At 42.5% G+C, this 17,029-nt stretch overlaps 1 protein-coding gene across 11 annotated transcripts in view; it reads left to right on the plus strand.

Moving 5' to 3' along the window:
* The window catches only part of TGFBR3 (transforming growth factor beta receptor 3), a 191,509-nt gene that overhangs the window by 94,800 nt on the left and 79,680 nt on the right, over positions 1 to 17,029 (plus strand). For 9 of the 11 annotated variants that reach the window (XM_039486089.1, XM_039486084.1, XM_039486086.1 and 6 more), the window contains exon 4: positions 5,841 to 5,909. The exons of 1 other annotated variant lie outside the window; for it this stretch is intronic. In XM_039486089.1, coding sequence (XP_039342023.1) covers positions 5,841 to 5,909 — 69 coding nt within the window. The remainder of the gene's footprint in view (positions 1 to 5,840; positions 5,910 to 17,029) is intronic. One more of the 11 variants, XM_039486094.1, reaches the window with a different exon arrangement.

The raw sequence follows: 17,029 nt of genomic DNA on the forward strand, positions 1-17,029 counted from the left end.
TAGATCAAAATGTTTTCTGTCTAGCAGAAAGAGGCTGCTTATGTCACATCTAACATGCTTATTTTATCAAAACAGTTTGTCCATATCTATCTTTCTAATGTTCTTTGGTGTATTAGGTGACACACTGATGCTGTAGTGGCATACACTATATTTTACATCTGCAGCCCTTAATCTCCTTCCCGTCTCCAAACCCTACCACAATCATAGCCTTTGGAGATGACTCCTCTGAAAATGAACAGGAAGCTAGAGAAAGCCTTTCTGGCGACAGCAGAGAGCAGAAGCGTGTAAACAACTCAGAAAGATCAGATTTTACTGATAGGATAAGAGTTTGAAAATAAAGCAGAGCAAATGTTATCTTTTTCATCATTGTAAAAATCAACTCTAAGTGTCCTTTTGACTTAAAAAGTAAAATGCATCCATCACCTCATGTTAGGTTAGGTCAAGTCACTTCACCATTTAGGATGCTTCCTGATGCCTGCAAATGCTGATAGCAAAGGCAGAGATTTATTTGTTTATAGTACAATATGTTTATAGAAATAAAAATAGTCTTTTTGTTTGCAAATACCTTCTTTTCAGACACAGCATTTAAACTGTATTTAAAACAGATTGCACATGCACTCTGTGATCTATCAAGGTTCTGATAGCATGGAATATAGGACTTAAAATGCTTTAAATTATGTAAGTTTTGGAGTAAGTGTGGTGTGGGTTTTCTTTTATTTTGCTTTGTTTTGTTTTTTTAACTTGTCCTATTACGGGTACTGCTAAGTTAGACATTCCTTACTTACTGAGAGGAGCATACACCCTCCCTGCAGCAAATCTTCTGTAGGACTGATGCATTAAACATGTTTTTTTAGTTAGCATGATACTCATAAATGTACAAGGCATGCACACGCATGTGGACACACATACACGCACACGTACAAACAAGTAATTTACATTGACACTTGTTTAGAACATGCAGAAAACAAGCTCTCTTGAATTTAAGTACTTGGGGGCATCTTGACTTCCTCGCCCACATGCACAAAGTTCCCAGTAAGGTTAATGGGAATTATTTATGCATGTTACACTGAAAACAATAGCTGGCTTAAAAACTTGCAGTGTTTGCAGTAGCCAGCACAATACTAAATTGATGATCACGCAGGTTAAGGTTAAAACCTGCTAAATGAAAAGGTCATGTGATGACATGCTGCATCATGGCTGCTGTTTTCAAGGGGTTTATTTGCTTTCCTGTATTTCCATTTCACTTCATTAATTTTGTAACTATTTGGGTGGAATCTCATTTTCTGAAACTATCGAGGCATTTTCTTCAAATGACCATTCTGATACTGAACTTCAGTCTTTTTCAGCCATTAGTGTTTTATGTTCTGTGCCCTAACATTTCAGTTTTGCCATACTTTGTCATGGAAGGTTGAATACAGGATACGTAATAGACATGAGTGTGAATGTTGGCTTTGGCATGGAAGATGTGAGTCTTTTTTGGTTTATTTGATCAAATAGTCATCAGAGAGTGAGTTGATTGGTCTGAGAACTAATATGGGAACCAGATTCTAATGCGCTCTAATTTTACCTCTAGCACTAACTTTCTCTTTAGCTTTGGGCAGCCTCTCAGCCTCAACTTCTCCATCAGTAAAAAGAGGATAATCTTTGCCTATTGTGAGCTGTTGGGAGAATTAACTGATGATTATAAAGGCACTGTGCAGAGATTAGCACCAGAGAAATATACATAGAGATAAAATTATAAATAAATTTCTTCAAAGATGAAGAACACTGTTTATATAAAGATGTAACACAATCTTAGTGGCAGATTCTCTTACTACTAAATGTTGGTTTAAACTGTCCTGAGTTTCTTCTTCACCCAGCTAATGATCAAAATAGCTAAAGGGAAAGAAATACAAAATTAATCTCATGTGAATACTTAGAATTTAAATCAGAATTCCTGGCAATACATTCACCATTGTTTTCACTGACATCCTCTTCCTCAGTAATCTGAAGATGCAGCACCTACAGTAAAGTGGCAGGTTTGTTCAGACCTTGCTGAATTAATGTTTCTTTTGTTCCCACCTTTACTGCTTCTAAAAATTCAAAGCTGGATCTTTTTGAAGTATCTCTAGTAAATTTGGGCTATGATAAGTTCTCCCATTGTGTAACGGCTGCTTCATGTGATTGGGAAATTATCGTAGCCCAAATTTATAAGAGAGACTCCAAAAAGATCCAGCTTTGACTCTTTAGAAGTAGTAAAATTAGGAACAGAAGAGACACTAATTCGTCTAGGTCTGGACAAACTGAAACATAGACCATCTGATAAACTATTCCTACCATGAGACCTTGGCAACGTATCCTGAACCAACATTTTTCACAGTTATTCTTGTAGAACTTCATGATGACAGATTATTCTTCATTCTCCATCAAAGTAATTTGTTTTTAGTACTGTAGAGTTTTGGATGATGGGGATTGGAATGGAATCCTGGGTCATCTAATCCATTCTTCTGCATGAGTAGTGGATTTTCCACTCTACTAATCTCAGCTGTTTTCAAAAGAAAACTTGGATACACCTTTAGGGATACATTTTCAGACTTCAAGTTGAATATGTTATGTGCAAAGTTTTCACACCCTGAAGAGGTGCAAATACCAGTGTGTACACTTAAACAATAGTCTAACGTCTGTATGCACCCAAGATTCAGACTGTTTCAAGTGCCTGCAGGTGTGCTAAAGGTGGGCATGTGTATGGTTGCATGTTGTTTTATGCTAATACAAGTGGAGGGCTGGTAAAGGTCCTTTTGAAAATGAACCCCTTAAAATTAGGGATCTAACACCATCCCTTTATCGATTAAACTACAGAATAATTTGTCTTTCTATTACGTCTTGTTCTTGCAAAAATGTACACATGTGCATAAGGCTTATACAGTGCTACTACTCAGCGTGTGTAAGTCTCTGCAGAATCAAGGATTTAAACTTTAGTTAAAAATGCTTTCTATTTTAAATTTTCTGGTTTTATTTTCATGACACTTCTTTAAGCTTTACAACTGTTCCCCCTTTAAATCTCAGAACTCTCAAGTGTTTGGATAGTTACACCTGCTTTTTATCATTCCTCTAGGCTGTACATGTTAAATTTCTTTACTCTCTCTGCATAAATCATATTTTGTAATTCCCTTATGATTCCTGAACCCTTTTGGGTTTCCCCTCCACTTTATCAGTGTTTTTATTTTTGTGTATCATTTATTTTAAAAACATGCTTCATACTGTACAAAGGACACTAGTGTGGCCTTACTAATGCTATATTCAGTGTAATAATTCATCCTTGTTCGGGCATCCCGTTGACCCTGAGTATCCAAAGGTCTTTGGGACCAACCACAACTTTCAGATAAAGGGAGGTTTGGATGAAGAGTTCACATACGCAGTGCACTGAAAAGAGACTGACCTGTTCTATAGGGGCTGTGATTTGGGCTGGGAATGTTCTCATCCAGGGTTACTATGTCTGTACAGCTCTTGATGAGGTGTTGGGGGGAGGAGGAGAAAGAAGTCAGATTTGTTAATCAAGAGGTTTAGTTACGAGGGTTGAGTGATCTGGGTATTTGCTGTACTGCATGAGCTCTTTTTTTAATTATTTTGTTAACATTATCACACTTAATTTGTCCAGTTCAGTATTACAGTTCACCCCATATAAACTTCTCTACATTACTACATTCTAACCATTGGTCTCTTCTCTGGTATTACTCATTATTATTTTCCCCCTAAGCATATTGCTTTGCATTTATCAGAATTAAATCTCAACTTGTTAATAATTATCTATTTCTCCATGCTCTCAAGATCCTTTTGTAATTTATCTCTGTCCTTTTCTCTGTTCATGATTCCTCCTAATCTGGTGTTAGTGTAGAGTTGATTTATACATTTACTTCATCCTCTAAACATTTGTTAAAATACACCACTGCTTTACCAACCTCCTTTTAATAGACACTCAGTAATGTTCCCTTGGGTTGTTCTAAACTTCTCACTCTGCTCTGGAACTTCTCAAGCACAGACTCAGTGAAGATAAGGCCAGCCATTTTTACAGCCCTCCTAGACCTGATGAGCCTTTGTCAAACTGACTGGCTTCCTCTGAAATTGGGGATAGCCAGGCCAGTAGTCTTAGAAGTTTTAAAAGAACCCAGAGCACGGACCTTCGAGTCTGCTGCTGGCTGATAGGAGTCCCACTAGAAATATTCAAAATACTCAGGTTGTCTTTTTTAATGGTCTGGTTCTATAGTCTATATTTGCTGGAGTAGTTTATTTGACTTACATGAGACTACTCTGGTGAGTAAGGGCTGCAGAAGAGGGCACTTTCACAGTTCTGGGACCATTATTAAGTGGTATATTTTTTATATTAAAATACTCTCTGGTAAGTCCTTGTGGTAAGTCACTCAGTATTACTTTCAAATGTGATGCTGTACATGTTAGAATGAACGGTTCTCATTTTGACAGCAGAGACTCCTACACAACTAAAAATGTGACAGGTGCCACACACACACACACACACTCCTGAGCAATTTAAGGTATTCATGCTAGTATAGAAATCCAGCCATGTTGAATGTGGCTTTTCATCTTGTTTGCTCTGTACTGAAGTCTTTGTAGATTGTTATCTAAGGGTATGTCTACACTACGGGATTATTCCAATTTTACATAAACCGGTTTTGTAAAACAGATTGTATAAAGTCGAGTGCACGTGGCCACACTAAGCACATTAATTCGGCGGTGTGTGTCCATGTACCGAGGCTAGCGTCGATTTCCGGAGCGTTGCACTGTGGGTAGCTATCCCATAGTTCCCGCAGTCTCCCCCGCCCATTGGAATTCTGGGTTGAGATCCCAATGCAAAAACAGTGTCGCGGGTCTCTCAATCCTTCCTCCGTGAAAGCAACGGCAGACAATCATTTCATGCCCTTTTTCCCTGGATTGGGAGCTCAGCCAAGAATGCAAATGCTTTTCGGAGACTGCGGGGACTGTGGGATAGCTGGAATCCTCAGTACCCCCTCCCTCCCTCCATGAGCGTCCATTTGATTTTTTGGCTTTCCGTTATGCTTGTGTCACAGCACTGTTCGCAGGGCTTTTCCTGTCTACCTGGCCAGTGCATCCGAGTTCAGATTGCTTTCCAGAGTGGTCACAATGGTGCACTGTGGGATACCACCCGGAGGCCAATACCATCGATTTGCGGCCACACTAACCCTAATCCAACATGGCAATACCGATTTCAGCGCTACTCCTCTCGTCGGGGAGGAGTACAGAAATCGGTTTAAAGAGCCCTTTATATCGATATAAAGGGCCTCGTTGTGTGGATGGGTGCAGGGTTAAATTGGTTTAACGCTGCTAAATTCGGTTTAAAAGTGTAGTGTAGACCAGGCCTAAGTCAGCTCAGAAGTTGCTGGTCTCTGTATTTTGGCAATTTTTTTCAACTTTTACCCACCAGAACTTCAGGAGGAAGTTGTGTGACAGCCAGAAGAGCCTGTTTATTTAGAGCATGATGTCCGTCAGAAGCATCAGTTGATGACTATATGCTTAAAGGAACAGGAATGAATTATCGTGAGGTGAAAGTTCCCTGTAAAACCCCAAGTATTTTCTGTTCTTAGAAATGAGATGGTTTGCTGTATACCAGTTGAAAGTGACCATGAAAATACAGTTTCACAAAGATGCCTGGAATTGGTGGTGAAATAATGGCAAGGCAAACAAGAAAAATGGCTAAAAGGAAAATGTCAGATTCACTTTTGTAACACTTCCCCTCCCCCCCCCCCGGTTATTGAAAATGACCAGTTGGGAGCTTGAACGAGAATCTGTTTTACTGACATTTGTTCTCTTACACTGTGTGCACACAGATACTGATTTGTTATTGTAGGGTTCTTATGAGAACTGGGCTGCTGGCACTGAGGCAGAGACCCTCAAAGGTATTTATTTTTATATTTTTTATTTATTTTTTAAAGGTATGTATGGTCGAAAGATGCGTCTTTTCCTTCTTTTCCACTCATGCATGCGGGCACACACAATTTCAGACAGATACATTAGGTTTGGGTTCTCTGAAATTCAACTGTGGTTCCAGTCCTTGTCCTCCCTGACCCATCCTCACAAGGTCTCTTCATGATACATTCTGAAGTATGTTGACTACCACCCTGTCTTCAATTCCCTGGTCTTTGGAAAAGTAATTAAGAAAGTGATGGCAGCTTTAGGTGCACCTTTATATCATAGACAAGTTGGGTAGGTTTCGTTATTTCTTTGAGCTCTTGTTTTTGTGCTTGATCCAGCACTTCTCAGGGTCATAAGAGATCATCTGTTTAGAGTTACTGCCTATAGAGACTCTTTGAGCCAGCAAGATTAATACCAATCAGGGACTTTGGGGTCAGGTGTAGTACCTGAAAATACTTTTTACTTGTTTTTGGAAGCTGCCTAGATTTTAAATTGACACTGTCCCTTTTAACAGCTACCTAGAAGACTGCCAGAATACAGTAATCATGTTTCCTGTTTACATGCCATTATAGTTTAAAATACAGAAATGTTTTCTGATGGCCATGGTCCATCTATCACAGGGGTAGGCAATCTATGGCACGGGTGCCGAAGGCAGCACGCCAGCTGATTTTCAGTGGCACTCACGCTGCCCAGGTCCTGGCCACCGGTCTGGGGGGCTTTGTATTTTAATTTAATTTTAAATGAAGCTTCTTAAACTTTTTAAAAACCTTATTTACTTTACATACAACAATAGTTTAGTTATATATTATAGACTTCTAGAAAGAGACATTCTAAAAACGTTAAAATGTATTACTGGCATGCGAAACCTTCAATTAGAGTGAATAAATGAAGACTCGGCACAGCACTTCTGAAAGGTTGCCGACCCCTGATCTATCATATATGTGATGAGCATGAGTGTCAGTTAACATTGCTAGCATGAGAGTTGAATTTGGTGGTGGTCCAGAACCCTAGTGATGGGTAAGAACTCTAATAATCAAACATGTTATCTTGCTGGAAATGACCTTGATTCTGTGGCTTTATAGATTGGACTTGTATTCTTCCTGACTTTTTTCATTGTAGATATGTCCTCCACATACTTTTCTTTCAATGGTCTTTATAATTATGTTCCTACTAAAGGCTGGAGTGCAGAACCATTAGAGATCTTTAACATGTGGCCTTTGTTATCTTCATGAAAATTTTGCTTTTTCTATAGTAACAGAAATATACTGTGTCAAATGATCAAAGGGGCCTATACAATTCCATTGACAGACTTCATGTAAGCACCTGCTTACATGTGCAAAATTCAGTTATGCATGTTCAAGTCAAGCAGTTGAACATTATCTGTTTTGCAATCACAGATGTATGCTGTGCACATACAAAATATGTAAATGCAATTTAGAGGCCCACTTGGGAACTTGACCCATTGTGGACATATTGCATTGCAGAGTCAGAGCTGATGACCCTGATTCAGGAAAGCACTTAATACTTTTGATTTCAGTGGGACTTCACTGTCTTGAAAAGGGGTGCATTAGCTAATGGGGCCTCTATTTGTACTGCTTTTTGTTAGAACCTTTTCTGGATGTCTTAGCATTTATTTTTTCTTGGATATATGTAGCAGTCCCTTGTTACCTATTATTAGATGAAGAAACTTGGGGGAACAGGAGACTTGCTTTTTTTTTTTTTAAGTACTCTTCTCTGAATAGATATCTATGACTTCCCCTCCCTACAACAATTTATTTGTATTTCAGAGTGATAGTTACAGGAAGGAAATTACAGGAGGAACAATTGGCTGCACAGAATATACCTGAGGTTATGCACACAAATAATGTAAACAGGAAGTAACACAGGGATATTAAATAGTAGTTCAAAGTTAAGCTGGTATTTGATGCTATAAATCAATTTGTAAACAAGTAGAAGCCGGACAATGCAGATCAAAAGAGTATGGCATCACTATTGTGAACATACTCAAGACAGTTATGAGTTTCTCATAGTTCCTGGAAATATTCTTTTTCTGTTTTGTAGATCCTGATCCTGGAAGCATTTATGCTTGTGAGTAGCTTTACCCACAGAAGTAGTCCCACTGAGCTGAGTTACTCTGGTTCTTTGGTTTTATTCAAATGCAATTAATGTTCTGACAGTACTAAAATAATTCCTATATTTATTGTTTTACTTTTAAACAATTCCATTTTCATTTGTACATAGAAGAAAACTTTGATCATGACAATAGAAAACACTGAATATTTGAAACAAAAATAATCTGGATAGCTGAGGATCTTCCCAGTGCTGATAGTAGAATTATGCTGAATAAGGTTATGTGGAATCCCATTAATGAAGATGTTTCCTCTACATCCAATTTGAACTCCACGTGAAAGTAAGTTACAGATACATACGTGCCCCTCTTTCCTCATGCTGATACAGTATATGTCCACGATGATATAAATACAGTCTCACACATCCCCTTCCTAAAGCTTGTAGTACTCTAAAGCAGCGGTTCTCAACCAGAGGTACATGTACCCCTGGGGATACACAGAGGTCTTCCAGGGGGTACATCAACTCATCTGAATATTTGCCTAGTTTTACAACAGGCTACATAAAAAGCACTAGCGAAGTCAGTGCAAACTAAAATTTCATAGAGACCAGACTTGTTTATACTGCTCTGTATACTGTACACTGAAATATAAGTACAATATTTATATTCCAGTTGATTTATTTTATAATTATATGGTAAAAATGAGAAAGTAAGCAATTTTTCAGTAATAGTGTGCTGTGACATCTTTGCATTTTTATTTCTGATTTTCTAAGCAAGTAGTTTTTAAGTGAGGTGAAACTTGGGGCTACGCAAGACAAATCCAACTCCTGAAAGGGGTACAGTAGTCTTGAAAGGTTGAGAGCAACTGCTCTAAAGGATCCTATATAAATTTTCAGGGTTCTTTTTTTGTTTTGTTTTGGACTCATGGACACATAGTGTATTCAGACAAGTTCATTATCCTGGCTCTGAAATGTGAAACTGAGTTGTTGTTTTTTTTCCTAGCACAAATGTGAATTCCACATTTTATGCTGAGCCTCTCTGAGACACACCTCTCTCCTACCCATCTGGAGTCGTATGTGGGGTCTGTGGATTAAACTGAGCCTTAAGTTTTCTGTAACAAAGTTTTTTATTAAGTGGAATTGTGCTTTAAAGCAAAGATACATATTAGAAACACTTTGAGTCCTATTCATAAAAGATTCTTGACAAAACAGAGCTCCACATATCTCTTAAGTCATACATATAAATATATTTGAATAGGTACACAAGTTAAAGTCCTTAATTGTGTTATCAAACAAATTTTAAATGTTGATGTAGTCCCCTTTCAAAAAGTACTACATTAATGAGCACTAGGAACTTTTCATGCACACCAGCAATGTCAGTTAGTTAGGTCAGTTAGTGCAGAAAACGCTAGTGTGCACTAGAGTGCACTAGAATTTACACTGTTCTGGTGTAGCCTAATATACCATGTAGACAAGACCTAAAACTTTCCCCCTGTTATTTGCTTCCTTTGTGTACTTCATGTTCTTTGGACAACAAAACAAAACTGGTCAGAAACATTCTCTGGCACTTATCGTTCTGTGTTGTGCTTGGGTTTCGGCACTTTTTATTTAACAACAGCTTTCATTGATTTATTTTTACTCCTAAAACATTGGGTTTGGTTAACCCTTCTCCCCCCCCCCCCCCATTTTTAATACAAACTTATAAAAATGAGCCCTAAACTACTAGATAGTCTCTTTTCATCTTATTTCCTGAAACTGCTCACTTAGGCCCTAGTCCTGCAACAGAAGATCTGGACTCATGCTAATACAGAGCCCCACTGTAGTCAATGAAACGCCACACAAGAGAGAGGCTCCAGCCACATGGATTTGATTGTGGGATTGGGGAAGGATGATCACATTTGTAAATTGGGTAACACATGTATTTGAATTAAATTAAGACTTGGTAACTAAGATTGGATTTTTCAGTAAATGTAACTTTTTATTTTTAAAAAATGGAAAGGCCTAAATAATTCTGTGTTTTTACACATCTAAAATGTAAAAATTCGTCTTTTATTTAAAAATAAGAGTTCCTTCCCTTTAAAGAGCAGACTATGAAACACCATGTGTGAGACCATGATTGTTCCTCTAGTGCAGGGGTCGGCCACCTTTTGGCACACGGCTCGCCAGGGTAAACACCCTAGTGGGCTGGGCCTGTTTGTTTACCTGCTGTGTCTGCAGGTTTTGGTTCGCTGCTCCAGGTCAATGGAGGCTGCAGGAAGCGGTGCGGGCCGAGGGACGTGCTGGCCACTGCTTCCCACCGCCCCTATTGGCCTGGGATGGTGAACTGCGGCCAGTGGGAGCCATGATCAGCCGAACCTGCGGACGCGGCAGGTAAACAAACCAGCCCGGCCTGGCCCGCCAGGGTGCTTACCCTGGCAAGCCGCGTGCCAAAGGTTGCAGATCCCTGCTCTAGTGCTTGTAATATCTCATTCACTTCTAAATAGGCATCATTGTGTGCTGCTGTTTTCTCTAAAGTTTTCTGGAAAATACCTGTGTTTCTTTGATAGGTGTAGTAGATCTTTCTGGTCTGAAGAACTAGGAATTCAGTCGTGCAGGAAACCCTAGTTGTGTCAACATTCTTTGTCACAAACATAGGAATCAAATAAGCAACACTAATTTAGAAATTCCAGGAGATATAATAGCTGACACATAACCTTTATTTCACAAACCATGGCATGCACTGATCTTACTTTGCAAGTTGAAGTCACTAAATTGCACAGACATTAATGGCACTGCTTCCTCAGCAGTCGCTATTTGTAGTCTAGTAGAAGCAAGAGGCCTTCATTCAACATCTGACCCCAGTCTAATGCCTTAGTCACATGACCATCCTTCTTCACTATTATTATTGTAATGGCATCACTGCCTTTAATTCTGTGGATTTTCCCAAGTTAATTATTATCATTCCCACAACTTCTGGTATTTAAATGAGTAGTGTGGTGGAGATAGCCAAACCCAAATCTATTAATCTGCCATATTATGTTGATTTATGACATCTTTTAAAGATAAGATGCGGCTGTAGCAATGATATTGTCACACTGTAGGAAACAAAATCCTAATTGTGGCTGTAGAGAATCGAATTCTAGAGTTATTTTGCAATCCTGGGATTTTGGGATCAAATTGATGTTTGTTTTATGGATTTCCTCAAATCATATATATTCTTAATAGAAATAATTGTATAGTAAGGGATTGAGTTAGAATCAGATAGGTGGTGCTCTTTTGGGTGGGGGTTGGGGGAGGTTATGGCACCTAACCTTTGTGCGAGGTGGGAATTATAGGTAAAACTGGTAGCAATGTTTATGTTTAAGCTTGCTGGAAGCTTTCAATTTCTTATAACTATCAAATTTTAACCATTCAATCTGAAATTATGCATGCAGAGTGTTTGCCTCAGGCTGAATTGTTTTGGAAACTTTCAGCACAAATGGTTCAGCTGTTTCTGAGAATGAGATTGGGGGAAAAAATGTTGTTTTGCCCATGTTAAAACCAATTAGTGTAACTGTTTGAGATACTCTAGTGCTTCCCTGCTTTGGAACAGGGATGAGAAATTAGGCGGGGGGGGAGTGCCTTTGGGTCAGAGATGTGCCTTTTACTGTTCCTATGAAACAAATTTGGCCAAGTTATAGACCAGGGGTCGGCAGCCTTTCAGAAGTAGTGTGCTGAGTCTTCATTTATTCACTAATTTAAGGTTTTGCGTGCCGATAATACATTTTAACATTTTTAGAAGGTCCTTTTCTATAAGTCTATATTATATAACTAAACTATTGTATGTAAAGTAAACAAGGTTTTCAAAATGTTTAAGAAGCTTCATTTAAAATTAAATTAAAATGCTGATCTTACGCCGCCAGCCTGCTCAGCCCGCTGCCAGCCTGGGGTTCTGTTCACCTAGGGTGGCAGTGGGCTGAGCAGAGCCTGCGGCCAGGACCCCAGACTTGGGGGGGGGGGTGTTCAGGGGTCAGGGTAGAAGGCTGGGGGAGGAGGGTTCAGGGATCAGGACAGAGGGCTGGGGTGGGGGTGTAGGGCAGAAGGCTGGGTGTGTAGGGGTTTCAAAGGTCAGGGCAGAGGGCTGGGGGTGTGGGGGTGCAGGGCAGAGGGCTGGGTGTGTGTGGGGTGGGGGTTCAGGGCAGAGGGCTGGGTGTGGGGGTTCAAGGGTCAGGGCAGAGGGCTGAGGGGTATGGGGGCTGCAGGGCAGAGGGCTGAGTGTGTGTGGGGTCAGGGCAGAGGGCTAGGCGTATGGTGGGATGCAGGGCAGAAGCCTGAGTGGGGAGGTCAGGGCAGAGGGCTGGGGGGTATGGGGGCTGCAGGGCAGAGGGCTGAGTGTGTGTGGGGTCAGGGCAGAGGGCTGGGGTGGGGGGGTGTAGGGCAGAAGGCTGGGTGTGTAGGGGTTTCAAAGGTCAGGGCAGAGGGCTGGGGGGGTGGGGGGTTGAAGGGCAGAGGGATGGTTGTGGGGGGGGTTCAAGGGTCAGGGCAGAGGGCTGAGGGCTATGGGGGCTGCAGGGCAGAGGGCTGAGTGTGTGTGGGGTCAGGGCAGAGGGCTGGGCGTATGGTGGGGTGCAGGGCAGAAGCCTGAGTGGGGCGGTCAGGGCAGAGGGCTGGGGGGTCTGGGGGCTGCAGGGCAGAGGGCTGAGTGTGTGTGGGGTCAGGGCAGAGGGCTGGGGGGCATGGGGGGTGCAGGGCAGAATGCTGAGTGTGTGTGGGGTCAGGGCAGAGGGCTGGGGGGCATGGGGGTGCAGGGCAGAATGCTGAGTGTGTGTGGGGGGGGGGTCAGGGCAGAGGGCTGGAAGAGATGTGCCCTGTTCCATCCACTTCCCCCAGGCTCCGTCCCTACCTCTCTCTGCGTCCTGCAGGGAGCTGTCTGCACGCTGCCGCTCTTCCCCCTCCCCCTCGCAAGGGCCATCAACTGATTGGCTCAGGGATGGGGGGGGCAGGGAAGCACCAGGCTGGGGGAAGAAGCAGGGGAGGGGGAGCTTGGCTGCCGTAGAACCATGCTTCTGCCTCCTGCCCCCGCAAGGGAGAGCGGTGGGCCGGGGGAGCTGAGTGGGGCTGGAGGCTGGAACTGCGGCAGGCAGCTGCATGCCGCTCAGAATCGGCTTGCGTGCCATGTTTGGCACGCGTGCTGTAGGTTGCCAACCCCTGTTATAGACCTTCAAAAAAAATCTCACTTCTTGCATGCTCAGTTGAGATGGATTAGAGTTTGGTAGCTAAATTTTTGCAGATTCTGTCTGCCCTGAGAATGCTCCAGCCCAGGACTGCAGGGACTGAGCAGGATTTTCCCTGTAATTGCTGCTTCTAGCTGCTGCAGGTTGGTATTGTGCGAGGCACAGGAACTGAGAGCAGAGAGACACTCTGTCCTGCGCACTCAGTGCTCCCCTTGCTGGTACCCTGTCATTGTGGAGGAGGTGGCAGCCTGACTTCAATGCAAAGGGGACAAGAACCAGACCAGGGGAGAGGGGAGGGGAATAGGGTTGCCATGCAGGGGCGGCTCTAGGCACCAGCGGGCCAAGCGCCCGCTTGGGGCGGCATGCTGGGGAGGGCGTCATTTGGCTCCGGTGGAGCTCCCGCCGGCATGCCTGCGGCAGGTCCACCGGAGCCCGGGACGAGCGGACCTGCCGCAGTCATGCCTGCGGCGGGTCCCGTCTTCCCGCGGCTCCCGTTGAGCTCCCGCACGCAAGACAGCGGCAGGTCCGCACGTCCCCGGCTCCGGTGGACCTGCCGCAGGCATGCCGGCGGGAGCTCCACCGGAGCCAAATGACGCCCTCCCCAGGATGCCGGAGCCGCGGGAAGAGGGGACCCGCCGCGGGACTGGGGAAGGGCGGCGCAGCGCTCCGCGCTGCTTGGGGCAGCCTACTTTGTAGAGCCGCCCCTGTTGCCATGTGTCTGGTTTTCGACCAGAATGCCCTGTCGAAAAGGGACCCTTGGGAGCTCAGCTCAGCACCGCTGACTGGGCCATTAAAAGTCCGGTTGGTGTGGGCTGGCAGGCTCCCTACCGAGCTCCGTGCAGCTCCCGGTATGTCCCTCCTGTTCCTAGGCATAGAGGCCACCTTGGGGGCTCCGTGCACTGCCTGAGTGTCGGCTCCATAGCTCCCATTGGCCAGGAACCATGGGCAATTGGAGCTGTGGGGGTGGCACCTCCAGGCCAGGGCAGTGCACAGAGCCCCCATGGCTGCCCCTGCACCTAGGAGCCAGAGGGCCATGCCGCCGCTTCTTGGGAGTTACCTGAGATAGGTGCTGCCCAGAGCCCTCACTCCCTCCCACAACCTTGTTTCTGGCATTTCCTAACTTTTGAGTGCTTGATTTTGCAACCTGAGTAATGTGCTTTTAACATAGTTTTTGTGTGTGTAATATAAATATATATATGATGATGCAAATTCTTTCTACCAGTGGAATGGCTGCCAAATCCTGAGGGGCAGAGTTATGAGTGCATTATACTCAGGAGTTCTCAAATGTGACAATAAAATCTTTATACCACAACCTACGATCATGTGTTTTGTTTCCCACATTTGTCTTATTTTGTTAAGTTTCTTGTGTGTCTTTGTCAGATGTGATGTCTTGGGGGCAGGAGCCGTCTCTTGCTTTGTGTTTGTATGGCACCTATCACAATGGGCCCTACGTACAGAGTAGAATACTATCCCGTAATAGTGTAATAAGTATCATTCTAAACATTACACTTCTTAATTAGACCGTCTCTTGTAGTAAATTGCTAGGGAAAGTAAAACATATGAGCCCAACACATCATTCCTTTTATGAGTAGTCCCATTGACATCAGCATGACTGCTGCCTTGAACAAGGGCTGCAGGATTGGGTTCTATGCCCTTAAATAGATTTAAAATAAACAAGAAACTTCCCCATGAAATGTGTAAAAGAAGGACTTTCCCTTTAGGATACATTGTACAGTATGTGAATGGTATTGACCTCTACTCCACTATGCAGAGTTAAGACAATACCATGTTTTAGATCATTTTGATTGAAAGCCTAACAGTGTCATGAAGGGACAGATGGCAGAAGTGGTTTTGTTTCATCTTTGGGAGCCTGCATTTATATCTGATTTAGATTAGAGGTTAAATAAATTTGGTGGTCTCAGCCTCATGGGCATTTGTCCATATTACAAAACCACCATATAATTTGTCAGGACTCAACAGTGTGGCAGCTTCTGCTTAGTAGGTGCCCAGAACTAGAATAGCAGATGAGGATTAAACTGTGTTGGCAGAACTACATGGGGAAGTTTGCACATAGTCTGCCTACACTATGTGCTGTAGCCAGTTTTTTAATTCTCTTTTTCAAAAAGTATTTACATTAAATAAAACATAACTGAGCTCTAATGACCCTCTGCTTCCCTCAGACATCTTGACCTTTACTAACGTTTTTGATTATTAAGAACAAATTAAAACTACAATTCTATATGTCCAGGATAAGTTGGACTTGGTAGCAAATAGGTAGGGGAAGTTAACATGGGCAGCTGAGCAGCATAGACACTAAAGCCTGGTCTACACTTAAAAGTTTTACCAGCACATCTGTTTTGATTAGGGGTTTGATCATTTTACCAAAATAATTATAATGGCTAAAGCCCTAGTGTGAATGAAGTTAGACTGATATAAAGGTGACTTAGGCCTGGTCTACACTAAACAGTTAGGTCAACTCAGCTACATCGCTCAGGGTTGTGAAAAATGCGCAGCACCCTCAGTGATGTAGTGAAGTCGACCTAACACTTGGTGTAGATAGTGCTAAGTCAATGGAAGAATTTTTCCATTGACCTCGCTACCACCTCCCAGGGAGGTGGATTACCTACACAGATGGTAGAATGCCTCATGTCAGCATATGTAGCGCTTCAGTGTAGACACTGCAGTGTCGCAGCTGCAGTTGTGCCACTGTAGCCTTTCAAGTGTAGACAAGCCCTTATATCACTATAGTTGTTCCTCATTCTGTATATACTGTATAGAACACATTAATACTGGTATAATTCTGTGTCCACACTGGGGTATGGAAGGGTGGTATCACTAGCTATACTGGCACAGTTAAAGTGGTACAACTTTCTAATGTAGAGAAGCCCTTACCAATTGTCCTACCAGTGGCACAACAGGTAACGTGTCAGGAGTATAAGAAGCACTTTGTAAGACCTTTCTTTTAAGGTGTATATTCTATTTCTCTATATATTTGTGTAAATAATTTACATTTAATGTAATCTGAACAAGTTGGCAGCTGTAGTTAAAAAATGCTTTGGAACAGGAGAAATGATTTAGCAGTGTTTGTCTAAAGTAAATGTATATGAACAAGTCCTGTTCAGAAATGATCATGCTTGTAATAAAGCAAAATGGAGACTGCTTCCTAATTTCAGTTTGTGCGTGGAACTTTCTGACATATCTGCTAACTTTGGTGCCCTTTGAAGTTCCATTTGAATTACTTTATCTCCAGTAAGAGCCTATCAATATTGTTGTGTAACTTTAAAACTATTTAGGAGAAAGTCTTTCTGCTACACTAAAACATCTGTTAAAAATTAGTTGTACGTAGTACTGTTGCCAGGTATTGAAGAATAGTTTTAATATAGTACATGTTGTTACTACGTCTATAATAGTGTATGTTCCTTACTATATCCAAACCTATTTTTCCATGATCCAGTACTGAACTGCTGCTAGCAGTTCACTTTTTTTGCTCCACTGGCTGGTGTGTCTAAATTGAGACCCAGTGTAAGAGGATGCAAGTTTATTGGAAGTGCATCCTCTTACACCAGATCTGAATTTGACCTTTAGTGTGTTTAGTTCTAGAGCAGTGGTTCTCAAACATATTTGATTGCACCCCCCTTCTTTGTGTCTGTAGTAATTTACCTCCTTCCCTCTTCCCCCCGGCCACACAAGTACATATACAGATATGCGGCAGTGGTGCGTCCCTTGAATCCGTTTCGGCTTCTTTGTTTTTCATTTGAGTTTGGGGGGTGGGGTCCGTTGAATGTTGCCTGTTGTTTTTCCTATCCATTGTAATAAGAGCAAAAGTGAAACTGTGATTGTGGTCC

The sequence above is a fragment of the Mauremys reevesii genome, linkage group 8 (assembly GCF_016161935.1).
Source record: "Mauremys reevesii isolate NIE-2019 linkage group 8, ASM1616193v1, whole genome shotgun sequence".
Lineage (NCBI taxonomy): Eukaryota > Metazoa > Chordata > Testudines > Geoemydidae > Mauremys > Mauremys reevesii.